At 34.4% G+C, this 15,170-nt stretch overlaps 1 protein-coding gene across 1 annotated transcript in view; it reads right to left on the reverse strand.

Annotated features, from left to right (window-relative positions):
- Positions 1-2,385: 2,385 nt before the first annotated feature.
- Positions 2,386-15,170, reverse strand: part of Acadvl (Acyl-CoA dehydrogenase very long chain) — a 73,082-nt gene continuing 60,297 nt past the window's right edge. Inside the window, exon 14 of the mRNA XM_089247075.1 lies at positions 2,386-2,902. Within this exon, the coding sequence (XP_089103201.1) occupies positions 2,765-2,902 (138 nt within the window). The 3' untranslated portion in view covers positions 2,386-2,764. The remainder of the gene's footprint in view (positions 2,903-15,170) is intronic.

Consider the following 15,170-nt stretch of genomic DNA (forward strand, 5'->3'; position numbering starts at 1 on the left):
ATTATCTCAAGCTCAGTCCCAACGCCCCTCCCACCACTATAAAAAAATTGAAATTCCGGCAGGAAGCATTACATACGGCTTATACGCTGAAATTGAAATTCCAACATTTATTTGATTGAAATTTATTATCTTGGTCGCCGCAAGAAATGCAAATCCCGACAGGAAGTGAAATTTGTGAAATCGTTCCTTCTGAAAAACAGAGCATAGACAGCCTCCTAACTCAGCAGCAGCTCATAACAAAATTAGCCTCCAGATGGCAACATAGAATGAAACGACGAACTTCTCCACTAATTATACGAAGTACAGATGACAAACACACTGGATACCAAGTGAAGATAGAAAGAAATGTCACATTCTCCTCTGTGGGGAATTGAACCACCAACTGCACACGTGTTCTACCATTAAGCTACAGAAGACAGGCATTTTCTTTTCTAAGAACACTGTTCCTTTGGGCTGAACGTCCAGTGTCATCTGTACTTCGTATATGTAGCGGAGGTTCATCGTTTCTTTCTATATCGCCATCTGGAGGCTAATTTTGTTATGAGCTGTTGCTGAGTTAGGAGGCTGTCTATTACGCAGTCCCATTCAGCCCAAAGGAACAGTGTTCTTAGGAAAGAAAATGTCTATCCTGTGTAGCTTAATGGTCGAACACGCTCCCGGAAAGCGTGAGGTTGGTGGTTCGATTCCCCACAGAGAAATGTGACTCTTCACTTGGTATCCAGTGTGTGTCATCTGTATTTCATACAATTAGCGAAGGGGTTCAGCATTTTGGTCTAGTATTATCATTCTTAATTATGCCAGATTGTGGCCCCCACATCCAAGAGCAGGGTCTCTATAGTAGTGAATTTATAGTGTGCAATAACAAAATTAGATTCGTCCCAGCTCCTAGGGCTGAAGTCCGTCAGTATTACTTTTGGGAGCCATCGTTACTCACATTTATCATGTGGAAGAGCAAATATAATGAGGTGACTTTTATTAGGAAATTTATTCCAAAGACGTTTCTTGCGCTCTAGAGACCAGGCATGAGTGAGGAATTGAATTTTTTCTTTGTCTTTACATATGACTGTTCCAGAAATGTGATACATGGGTGAGGGTAAAAAAAATTACTACTTGCTTTAGCTCTACTAAAGCTGGTATTGACCAAAATGCACACTTGCTTCTTGCATCAGAGTACATTCTGGTATTACATTTTCAGGCCGTTTTTTCCCACAATTTTTCTTATGTCCATCGTCAAGATAGGGCTAAATAACATGGTGCCATATGAATTTTTACTACTGGAATTTTTTTAATTTTAATGTCAAAATTTAGACATCAAAGGCTAAAAGCTGCCGCCCTTTATAATCTGCCATCCGGGTGAACAGCACATTTTGCACCCTCGCTTAAGCTGCCCCTGACCTACATGATGATATCTGGTACTTTTTCTAAAGTAAGTATGTCAGCTGTTACTTTCAATCAATTATGGGGGAACTCTACATCACTTTTCCCACAGACCTTGAAGAAGAAGGAACTCTAGCTCAGAGATCACGAAACAGATTTCATGTAAAACTTCAGTTCACTATAAATTTACTGAAAAAAATCAGATGAATAGATAGATTGGTGTCTTATTCTTGGATGAGGGTGGAGGTTTCTGGAAGAAAATATGGTCCAAAGGCGGGTGAAAAAAGTTGAGAAACACTGGTTTACAGAACCAGTTAATCCATGGACCTATTTAGGCATTGTGCAGGGCCCATGTCCACAGGGAGCCTACATGATTCAAGCATAGCGTCATCCAGTACTACTGTGATTTTAAAGTGTAAATGCTTCCCCCCCCCCCAATATAGGAGAGTTTTTGACCAAGAAAAAGTATATACGGCATGTAAATTGTTACTTCCAGCCAAGTACAGACGCTCCAGAATGTTTCCTACATATCATAAATGTATCAGTGGAATATTTACAGGAGAGTTAAGCAAGCTATAACTCAGGATGGTGAGTTCGGAGGGGTGACAAATTTGAGTGATTGGTGGTCAAGAATATTGAATTATAACTTGAGAAGAATGTTGCTTGCAGGCTATTCAAATTTTGCCAAAGCTATAAATCTGTCTGTGCTCTGCATAGAATACCACACGAGAAAAGGTCACTAAACTTTAGCGATGTCCCTCCATCCCACAAGGGTAGAACTGATATGACTAGACCAGGGGGTCCAGGACAATCCTCATTTTTTGATTTTTCTACACTTTGACAACTTGTAAGCAAAATTTTTGTCCATTTGCTTTGATCTTATTTCCGTATTTGTACATTGCATTGTCTGCTTCAGCATTTATTTGGTTTGTGCATTTATAATTCACGAGTCACTTATGTAAGCAAACATGTAAATTCAGTTTTAAAAGAAATGACAGATTTCCATGATGTGATTGTATAGATTTTTTATTATGCCATTTAAGGATTTTATAAATGTTCTACAATTTATTCAATATTTTATTGAACCTAATTTTTGCATCTCTTAAAAAATATAATACAGAATCATGAGTAGAAAAAATACATTTTTTGTGTAGAACAATTTAGGAATTTACATTTTCTTAACTTATAAAACTTATTTTGTATCATTTTGATCTCATTTTTTTCCTTTTTTGGGAGGGGGGAAGAGTCATATAAAAACAATAAGTACCAATACTATTAAATGATATAAAAATTCTGAAACATTTCTACAATAAACATGGCTTTAAACTGAAATATCATAAAACACTGAAAAATTATTAAACTTATATTTTTAGTTTTTTGATTATACTCAAAAACCAAGTGGATTCATTTGGGGTGGTCCACTATATCTGCAAACTTCTTCAGCTACTTGGGACATATTCTTGAAAGTTGAAAGCTTTTCACTGGACTTCAACATATCTAAATTTTGAGAAACTCGCTCTGAAGCCTAAAAAAAAAAATTATATATATATTACACACACACAAATGAAAAATTAGAACAAAGACTAACAAAAAAAAAATTGAATTATTGAAACGATGAGATCTTTCTCAAAGGGAACCTTTGTCAGACATTGGGACAAAAACATTTCTGATGATGGTAAGCTGAAAAAAGAGACATATGTTTTCATCCCTGATGTTTTGCACAACCAGGTGTGGAAGCCCAAGAGCATTGAAGCGATAAAACCATGATAAATATGAAAAACAGCAAAATAAAAAACATGTAATCAGTTACACAATAAATTTATTTAAAAACGCTACCACATTAAACAGATATGGTTCATTGAAAAGTTACAACAGAATTAACAATCCTTCCTGGAATTAATATTCCATAAGAGAAAAAGTCGTGAACAGATCAACTACAATAATGATCAACTTCGTAATGTGGGTGAATTTTAAATCGCATAAAACAATCTTTTTCAACCTTGCTAAAAACAAGGACCAGTAAAATACCTTAAAAAATTTGATACACCACTTATGTCCAGTATTACCAGACATCCCTGTAATTTTCATTCTGATTTTTTTATACATTTGTCCAATTTATTCAAAGATACTAGATACTTATTTGAATTAATAATATTTATTAAAGTCGTGAACACAGTGTTTTCATAATATAAATTTTATCATAATTGTGACAAAAATTATATTTATTTCACATAAAGAGTGTTTCATAAAGTACACAGTTTTTAAAAATGTAATAAATGAGCCAAAATCTAAATAAACGTTTTTATGATTTCATTCAACATATACTATGATTTAATAATGAAAAACAATATCGAACATATGTCCACCTCCACTTTCTCTGCAGGCACTCATCTAGTTGTTGAGAAATTATGATAAAACTGTGTTCTAACATTTATAGTTTCAACCGGGCGATTTTCTGGTTGCAACTGATACAGATTCTTTGAATTTCTGTACCAACCTCAAAACTTGTTACGGTAAGGGCATTGTTACGTCCAAAGATCAAAGTTTGCGGACAGTTTCTGCATAGCACTCCCCGATTTTGACTGAACTGCTCCATGGCTACAAAATGAAAAAACGACATTGTCTTCTAATCAGTGATAATCGATAACAAAAATGACAGGAAAGGTGATGCCAATGAACGCCAAGGGGTCTCTGCCACCAGACTTATCCGATTGCCGAGATCTCTTCCAGCCCAGCTTCATGGCAGAGTCAGGTGCACTCACTTTGTTCCAAACAGTCTGAGTGTGTAGCTAGTGTTGGTTGCTGTGGTGGTCGAGTGGTTATAGTGATGGACTCGCGATGCGAGGATCCGGGTTCGAACCCCACAGTGGTGGTCGGCTGAAGTTGGTTTTCTGTGGTTCCCAACTTCAAGGCGCAAATGCGAGCCGATCTCCCCGTTAAGAAGTCTCGCCACAGAGAGCAACAGTCCTACAACGATAAATCATTCAATCATAACACTTCACTCATAGTTAGAAAAACTGGTGGCAGATGGCAGCACTACACATAAAAAGCATTACAGAGAAACAACAAAAAAACTTCACGTCAGGTTTCACTACACGTACACGCACATGTACCGATTTGTTGGGGGTTCCGCGGGGGGGGGGGGAGGGTGCATGTGTGGTGTAGCAGTAGTAGGTAGGGCCTCCAAAAAATGGCTCGAGGATCCATGATGTTCTTAAGTCAGTCACCTCGTTGGGCAATTTGCCTGTTGTGGCGTGGTATTTGTATTAGTGTTGTGTCTGATATTTCAGTGCTGCCATCTATACTTCAAATTGTGAGTTAAGTGTAATGACTGAATATTTGTAACGTTGTAGGCCTGTTGCTCTCTGTGGCGAGACTTTTTAACGGGGAGATCGGCTCGCATTCGCGCCTTGAAGTTGAGAATCACAGAAAACCAACTTCAGCCGACCACCACTGTGCCGCCGGTGGGGTTCGAACCCGGATCCTCGTGATGCGAGTCTGTCACTCGACCACCACAGCGGCGAAAGGTGATGCCAATCTTCAAACAAAAAAAATCATTCGCAATTAAAATACATCAAAATGATTTCACAACTTTAGACAACTGAATATACTTCCCTCCAACATTTCCCGATAGAAATTTCAGAAATTATTAAGACTACTGGATCTTCCTCAGATATCTTAAACTTAATAAGTAATTGTATTGTAAATGGCAAATTTCCTGAATCATTAACATTAGCAGTTGTAACTCCAGTTCATAAAAATGTTAATCCAAATGATTTCACAACTTTAGACCAATTTCAGTTTCATCATCACTTTCAAAGCTTTTTGAAATAATCATTAAGAATAAAAAAAATTTTCTATTAATCAATACGGTTTTCTTCCAAACAGAAACACAGAGACTGCATTTTTGACATTCACTGTGTATATTGTTGAAAAAATTTATGCATCCAAAAAGACTTACCATTTTCCTGGACACAAAAAAGCAATTGAGTGTCGAACGTCGAATCTTACTCAATGAATTAAATTTTTGGAATCGGAGGTAATGCATATAAATTAATTGTGTATCTTAGTCATAGATCTCAAATAATATTAAAGTTGGAAATAATCTTAGTAACCCAATGGAAATACTCAAAGGAATACCTCAGGGCTCTGTTCTGGATCAATTGTTATTTACAGGGTTCCCAGCAACCTGGAAAGTCAGAGGGAATCGGAAAACGGTCAGGGAAAATATGAAATATTTGTCAAAAGTCAGGGAAAATTCTAAATACTTGGGAAAAGTCAGAGGATAAATCTACATTCAAATGGTTTACCTTCACTTTTTTCCATGGAAGATTATTTTTCAGGTCCCCAGGGAGAGGAAAAAAAATTCCTTATCAGCATTTTCCTCCAGATCCCCTACTGAGAGAAATGTCTTATCAGTTGAAGAGTGGGATTTTACAATGTTGGCCAAGAAACAATCTGCCCTCTGAGTAAATAGATGAAGGGATCTAAAGTGGAGAGACCCTCCTTTTTCCATTGTTGAAAGCAAAGCCAATATACCAGCGCTTAACTTCTTTTCCATTTCTTCTGAAAAAACATTTTATTTTCTTTTTTTTTTCCTGCCTGTGGGTAGAGAACCTTTAGGCCCATTTCACACTGAGCGGACGTGGGTCCAGATCCGCATGCCCTTTCACACGAGCACTAAAGTTCTAAAAAATCTTTAGTTTGAAATTTGTGCATAAAAACTTTTTTTCCCCAATTTTTGTAATTATTTTTCTCCTTCACCCCTAATTCAGTGCTCATAGGCAGCCTAGAGCTATTCTTTGGTTTAATCTAGAGCCCCATAGAATAATCTTAATAGTTTAATCTTAACATAAAGATGCCTTTTCAGTTTGATCGTCACAATTAGTCAATGGGAGAACATATCTCAAAATATTTTCAAAAGGTTTTGAAAAAAAATCTAAGATCTGTCTTTTTAGAAAATATGAAAAAAAAATTCCAAAAACACATCCAATGATGTTCCAAAAAAAAAATCAGGAGATATTAAAGACTTTGCAAGTAGAAAAAGGGGGAGGGGTGGAGACTTTCAAAATGTCTGTGCTTAGAAATATTCACATCACAATTCTGTGTTAAGCCTGGATTACACTATAAAAATTTTATAATTCTTTTACAAATGCAACCAATAAGCTGATCGGTTGCATTTTCTCGAATGTAACCAATAAATTTATTGGTTGCTTTGTTTCAAGTTTTATAAAATAACTTTCATAAAACTTTTACAGTGAAATCCCATCCTTAGATTAGTCACATTTTTTTTTAAGTTTATAGACTCAATATCATGTAACATATATATGTAGGTATTGGGGGTGGGACACACACACCAAAAACTATTCAAGTGCTTAGGGCTTTCAAACGTGTTAATCCAGCCCTGAGTGAACGCCATACATGGATAACGTTGTTTAATAAAAGTATTTAGTTTTAAAAATAAAAAATAAATAAATATTTAAAACAATTTTAAATATTTATATTTTTAAAATAATTTTAAAAATTTAAAAAGAAAAAATTTAAAAGTTATTAAAGTATTCAGTTAATTATATTCGTAATGAATTACAGAACGGCTTATAATTTTGGTCCCGTCAGTGTTCGTTGTTGGCAGGTTTTATTATATAAAATTGTAAAGTATGGACAAAAGGCAGTTAAAGTTGCTATATCTCCTTTATCTCAGAAGGAAATGGAGGGATAGACATATATGTGGGTACATCCTATTGATGCACAGGGACCTTCATATGGTGTTTTTATATTTATGTCAAATAATTAAAAAATTCCATGCAAAATCATCTTGAAAAAGTAGCCAAAGATGTGGACTAATTTTCCCAGTGTGAATAGCTCCTAATAACCTAATGTACGATACTTGTATGTGCGGATGTGGAGCCCGCACGTAGGTTTTGACACATGCGGATGCCATCCGAACCCACATGAACACTTCAAAGGTGCGGGTGCATTCCACATCGTCTGAAATGCTCTGTATATACCAATTGTTAAAACTTCTTCCGGACCTGCGTCCACATCTGCTCCGTGTGAAAGGGCCCTTAACCTTTAGATGTTGAAGAATGATTTGAATTCAGTTATCTCTGTGAAATTTCCAAGGAAACTAGTGTTGTGTACAAGATCATATACATCGTTTGATTTTGTAAGGAGTGGTGGTGGCGGCAAAATATTAGCATCTGTCTGTAATGTGCTTTTCAATGGTGTATTACCGTGAAATGATATACAGTCGCCCCACCCCGTATTCGCTGTTCCCGTATTTGTGTTTTTTTTTCCCTTTATTGGATTTTTTCCTCAGCAATCGTCATTTACATGTTTTGTTTACAAAATTCGAGTTGTGCCTGTTTAGGATGGCTCATTTGTCTAGTGCTACTGATAATGCTCCGAAAATACAAAAAAAAATTATATATATTGCCTATGCTTGGCGAAAGTAAGTCAGTTGCTGCTGTGGCTCACCACCAGATGATTTTCATGATATAGATCCCCTCTATATTACGTTCTTCACATGTAGAAAAATTGGTAGAGGAAGTCTTGTCAACATACTTGATGATATGAAGAAGAAACGGCAAACAGAAATTACAATGTTCTTTCAGAAAACATCAACAATCAATCGCTGCACCCTTGTTTATATTTCCTTATAATTTTGCGTTACCCTGCTCTTCTCATGATGTTCAATAAACAAGATAAACAAAAAATCTATGGTTTCAGTTATTTGCAATTTCCCATATTTTCCCCACCCCCAGAATGTAACCCCCACAAATACGGGGTAGGGGGTCGACTATAATTTAGAGCATAGTTTCCTAATCTTTTTTGGCCCATCACCACCCTTCAGAAATTTTTCACCCAACACAATCTAACCCATATGATCCTATATTATACCTGTAGCTTCTACCGCCCCCTGGAACATTCCATCGCCCACGTTGGGAATCACTGATTTTAGATGGTTTAGAATTATATATGCGTGTGACAGTGTACGTGCATTTGGTCAGGGAAATGATCAAGCAGATTTTGCTGGGAACCCTGTATTTAATATATTAAAAAATCATCACATTTGCAGATAACAGTACTACTTTATTCAACTGATGACAATTATTCACTAGCAAGTCTGATGAACACTGATTTATTGATAATTTGTAATTGGTTTATCAGTAATGACTTACAAATAAATGTAACAAAAACTAAGTTTATGTACTTCTCTTCTATAGCTAATAGACTTCAACCTTAATCTGATATTCCACAATTGCCAAAATATTTCTACTTGTAACTGTCTCGAACAGGTTTCCACGATTAAATATCTAGGTATTCATATTGATTGTAACCTCATAAAATGATCATGATAAAAAAACTCATTTAAAATATTTTCAAAATAAACTTTATATGGTTTAAGGTAATAGTTTGTAAATTACATATAGATCACTCGTTCATGTTAACACTTTATTATTCATTATTTCATCCCTTACTATTACATAGGTGTCAATACTTCAGATTTTCCAGCCTTATTAAAATCTTCTGGCAGGAAATCCAATTCTTCAGATTTTTTGTATCTTCATAGAAAAATCTCTAAAAGTTATCAAATTAAGCTTTGTTTGAATGGAAAATCCTTAAAGAAAACACTCTTCCAGTCCTTTCAATTTCAGACACTCCATTTCCTCAGGAAAAATATGGGGAATCAGGATTTCAAGTACGAAAAATTGGTAATTGTCGCCAAATATGATGCCAAAAGCAAGCAAAGTGGCTAATTATAGCTAAAAAATCAGGACAGCGAAAAATGCGTCCTGGAAAAACAGGCTTTATATATGGTCACCCATTGAAATTTCTAAAGTTTGTTTGATGCAGAATGTGTCATCATGGGATGAACTACAGATTTTTCAAGTCTGTGAATTGGCACCTATGTTATTATATGGTTTGGCTATCTAGGGTGGTGACTTTGTTTCAAATCTTCCAGTAATAATGAAAGTCCAAAAAATAACTTTCAAAAAAGAACCCTTCAAAACAACTTTTTCTCATACACACAGTCTTGGAATCCTTCCCTTACATCAGCTTTACTGCTACAAATCTACTGTAATTATTTTTAAATGACAATTTACTTTGCCTTGAAATAGTTCTTGTTTCTCAAATAGATTGAACAATATATACTCGCTACCACTTATTGACAAAACTCTTCTAAAGAAGCATTTGACCTACCTTATCCAAAAATTTTGCCACCCGATATCCTTAATATTACCAATTTATTACCTTTCAAAAGAGACAAAGCAATATCTTTTTTCAATCAGTGACATTGGGAGTTTCTTTTGAGTCATATGCTCCTTATACAATTAAATTATGAATCTATTTGATCTTACACATTCCAACATTATATTGATTCTTGTTATTTGTACTCATCTGAGAAAACCATGCAATGTATATTTCATAAAGTTCTTTGCTGTTGCCAAAAATACAACAAATCATGCGAAAGTTTGTTTGATATTTGATACCCCCCCCCCCTCTCATATTAAGGGCCACAGAACCCGTGAAAGTCGAGAAATGCAGAAAAATGTAACATATATTTAAAAATTTCTGATTTACCCAATTTCTTCAAATTTTTGAGGATCACATTTAAAGTATGTATAATTTGATGTGCATCCATCAAATTCACAAAATATTTTTTTGGTTTTTGTTGACAAGCAAAATTTGAAAAAAATTCAAAAATTATCATATACACCACCACTGCGCGTGCAATTTCATCTGCCCAAATTTAAATTTCTGCATAAAAATTGTTTTTTGTCCTAAAATGTTTGTTTAATGCAATGAACTAGGATCTTTAAGATATGTGAAGTGAAAGTATTTTTAAAAATTAAGAAACTTTATAAAATTTTCAAAATTCAAATTTGAATAACAATTTTGATGGAGAGAGAGAGGGATGTCTACCATTCTAGTTTATTTTATGCGCCTAGGTAAGGGACATATATCTGACAAATTTCATGGAAATAGGAAACACGGTTCATGAGATATCACGTGCGCAATGAGAAGAATTGATGTTTTGAGAAAAACGCATTCAAAGATTTTGAAGTATGAATTTTGATAAAATTATTTTTTCTCAAACCCAATACCATAGATTCATGAGAACAGCCTCAATGTTCAATAATATAATCGGTTTTTAATATTGCCATCATTTTTTCATACTTTAATTTGCTATTTTAATGCTTCGAGATGCCTGCCGCTTCAAATGCCCGCCACGCAATGAGTTGAAAAAAGCAACAGATTGGGGAATTAACGAGGCAAAAAATTCACTTGAATTTATTTTGCAGTCCGTATTATACATTTAATGTGTTCTGTGAATAATATTTGAGAAAAATTAGCAACTAACCCAAGAAAACTGACAAGATTAGTTGACATAATAGTCGAGGACTTGTTGATTTTTGATTTTGTGGTAAAAAAAAATTCTCAATGTTGTTGGTTTTTTTTAATATAAACTGTGGCATTAGTATGAATATATTTTGTGGTAAGTGTGATACAAAAAAACATGATTATACTTTTTTAGAAAATAAGCACTAAAAAATTTATCCAAAGTCTGCAAAAGTTTAAGTAGACGAGTGAAGTTTTCGACAACCATCAACAATAAATCTCATTACATAGACATGCAAGTGTGTGCATAACACATTATGATTGGAAGAAAAATCTTTTGAAAATCAGGTTTTTCTCATTCACAAGGTGTAAACTTATTTATGATGCCCATCACCACAATATCGCAATACAGGAATTCACAACAAATCGCGTACAACAATACTACACGTAAATATGAATTTGTGTTGCCTCTATTGTTTTCAGTGATACTTCAATAGAAAAATTCCCCCCATTTCATGAAAATGGTTTTATATTCGTCAAGATTGTAATCACACTGATAATATTCATTGAAGATATGAACCGTTGCATACACATAACTCGAAATCTTTTAGTATGTTCAACACATTCACCACCACACAATCTAGGTTCATGTACCTTATATACTTTATGTTTCTAATATGAACAATTAAAAAGGGTTATTTCACTGAACAATAACTACACCAACAAATAACCACTCGTGAAAAAATAATTTTTAAATAATTGCAAACTAAATTGTAATATAACACAAAAGAACACGATAGACTCGCCGAGGCACGTGTATGAAATGCATATGTAAACAAACAAAAGTGTTAGTAACAGTTTTTTCCTTCAACTCAATGAAGAAAAAAGATTCACAAGAGTGAATTCGAATGTAGATGGGGTAGAATAAGTCTATAACAAACGCATACGAACGCAAACTATGAGGTAAACATGAAGGTATGTGGCTCTAAGTCCTGTTAAACTTGTGAAATTTGAATTTCATGTCACACATATTCCTATATATCTGGATTTCTACTGCTCGTAGAACAAAAAGTGAGGTATCAAAATGTTCAGGAAGATCTGTAGAATTTTTTAAAACAATAAAAAAAAACTACAAATTTTAGTTTTCAATCCCCCCTTTTGCATTTTTTAAATTTTATTTCTTTTTTCCATTATTCCATATTATTCACTAATAAGTAAGTGTTCATTATAAACTTGCAATGTATCAACCAGTATGGGTCTCCAGACCCCTTGGCTGATTTTTTTTCTCATCTTTCTATATTGTTTCATTTTGTTACATAAGAAAGTGAATTGAATTTTAATTGTGATCGGTGATCGTACCTACTTTTGGCAATGCTTTTTGATGGCAATTGACGATTTCCTATATTTTACAGATTGGGCCTATTATTTAAGATTCCAGTTTACCATATCTTTGTCAATGAAATCTGGTCATCACAGACTTTTTTTTTGTGAAATACTAAAGATTTTTGTTAACCACGATTTAGCAGCAGCAGCTTTTTATTTCCTTTCTTTTCAGCAATTTTAGCAGTAATTAGCAAATTGCATTTAAAGTAGTAAATTGGAATTGTTGGCAAAATTTAATATTCCAAATTTAAGATCACAATTTCCTGCATTCTTCTTGATGATTTATGGTGAATTTAAGTATGAAGGTTTAATTTTATTTAAATCCATATGGATATTACAATGAATGAATAATTTTATCAAGTGGCCTGCATTGCCATCGTTGTGGTGTAACATATCGCCCCAGGGGCTAGTGTTCCATTAACCTTAACATGAAGTGGACCCCGGGAGACAACCCAGTCGAGCCGCAGGATTTTTGTTTTTTGTATAATTTGTATTTGTTTTATATTGCGTGTTTTACTGTATTGATATATATACATATATATGATATGTATTTACTATTTTTAAATACCTTTTCTCACGGGTGGAGATACCCGCAGACTTCCATTCCATCATAATAATTTCACGATCTCAAATTACCATAGCCATGTAAACAATGGAAGAAGCCTGACCAACTTCCTCCATCCTGTTGCCATCCAAGAAAAATAATGGTGTTCCGATAATTGCAAGCCATGTCTCCATATGCAAATCCATCGAGTGACGTTATCTATTTATCCGTGCGCTGAAGGACTGATCGTATGGTAGGCCGATTGGTCCGACGATAAACCTGTTCTCCGCGCTAAAAATACTCCTGGCTGAAGTTTAAGCATCGCATTCATTCTTCCTATGTACATCATATGGGTTATCGCGTATTACGTTAAACCTAGAGCGCTGGTGCTCTTCAATGTAACCAACTAACATCATGGGATGTTGAAATAACTAACAATGTTTAAACAACTTCAGAAATGTAATATAATATTCTGGTTGGTCGACTTCCTGTAATCATGTTTTCCTCAGAGTAATGCGTCTATGGTATTTGAGTGGTGGTCATCTTCATATGATGAGATCATACTAGTGGTCTTTGGTGTGTCGTCTTTCTGTCAACTAACATCTAATCTCCTTGTGTGCCGTGTCCTTGATGTGCTGATTTGCGAATCGTGATCTTCCCGATATTATTGTCTGATTCCTCAGAGAAGTCACCAGGATTCTCTTAGACTGAGTGGATTGTCGCTGTCATAATTGGGTGAGGTCTTTCGTGTTTATATATTGAGAACATGGCTACTGTATATACTGTAAAATTTGAATTGAATTAACTAATGAACGTAACTTAATAATATGGAGTTGTGCATTAAAACAAATGATTTAATCTAGAATTCGTGCCAATGTTTTCTTTGAGTTCGCCTGTGACTTATATTATGGATGCAAGAATCACGGGACGTAGCTTATAGAGGACGCTACAGTGGACCACAAGTTGAGAAATGTTGCCATAAAGGAAGATTGAAAGCAGTTACCACTCAAGATGTTTGTTAAAACAGTAAAAGCTTTAACAAAATCATTTGCATTGTTATGTTTTCCTAATTATTGAAAGTTGAGTGAAAAAATATTTTTAAAAAATTCTATAATGCTCATATTGGAGTTGAAGTTAAATAAAAGGTTAACTTCAAATTCCTTTCTTTTATCAAAAATTCTGATATAGGCAATACCATTATACAGGCAAATTTTTAAGTCAAGGAAATCAGCTGTAAGGTCATCATGATTGGTTTTCTTGAGTGTCAAATCACGAGTGTCATAAGGATGTATTTCACCACTTAATTCCAGAAAGTTTTCAAAGTTAAAGTTAATAACGTCTTTGATGTATCTAAAACCCATGAATTGATGTTTAGCGAGGATTTTAGTTTCAAAAAAATGTAAAAAGATGTTTGCAAAGAAACATGTGCCCATGGGTAAAGCATTTATACCATTATACAAGTATTTCTCAAAGATGCTAAATTTTATTAAATTATTCTAATGACATTTATCAAAATTAATTATCTATCTATATATAATATGTCCTGACTCATCATCACTGAGCTGAAACCGCTGAAGCTAAAAATATAAAATTTGGTCAATAGTTTTGTTTCATGACGTAAAAACTCACTAAGAAGGGATTTTTCAGAATTCAGCCCCTAAGAGGCTTATAAGGGGTTTCAAAGGTAACAGAAATCATGACTAGCCAAAACTGCTGAAGCTATATTCATGAAATTTATCAGAAGTTTTATTTTATGAAGGAAAAACTAACTAAGAAGGGGTTCATACGGATGTTCAAAAGTAGCATTCATGAAATTTGGTCGGAAGTTTTGTTTAATGACGTAAAGATCAACAAAGAAAGGCTTTTTCGAAGTTCGACCCATAAGGGGTTCAATAGGGTCATACAGGAAATCACGGTGATATATAAACACTAGAAATATGAAATTTGGTCAGTATTTTTGTATTGTAATGTGGAGACTCACTGAGAAGAGCTTTTCCAAATTAAACCCCCTGGGGGGGAATTGGTTCAAAGGTTATATTGAGCAATCGTCACTGACAAGGAAAAGGGTCCAAAGGTATCATCCTCAAAAAGTTTAAAAAAAATTACCACTCATTAAAATATATGGCAGAATTATTATAGGTCAATCAAAAAAATTGTTATTAATATTTTGAATGCTAATAGAGGCCAAAAATGACAAAAAATCCCACAACCTAAGAGTGTTAGTGATGTCATTCAAGCAACATATAATCAGGTACAGCATACACGAAGAAAGAGGGAGGAAAAGAGTGAAATAACTGGTTTCTAGAAGAGAGAAGTTGGAAGGGAAAGAAGGAAACACGTGCATGAAAGTGCTAAATTTAAAAGGGTTTGTTTGCTTACGCATTATGCTATTTTTGTTTCCCATCGCTTTCTTTTATTTTCTCTTCCGTTCTTTTTCTTCTCGATTAGTATTCAACAGAAAACGAAGGGGAAATAGAGAGAACATTTTTTTAGATATCGCTATATAAGCGCCAGAGCCAAC

The sequence above is a fragment of the Pholcus phalangioides genome, unplaced genomic scaffold, assembly GCF_987345545.1.
Source record: "Pholcus phalangioides strain wild (caught in Gottingen) unplaced genomic scaffold, Ppha-v1.0 ptg000017l_1, whole genome shotgun sequence".
Taxonomy (NCBI): Eukaryota; Metazoa; Arthropoda; class Arachnida; order Araneae; family Pholcidae; genus Pholcus; species Pholcus phalangioides.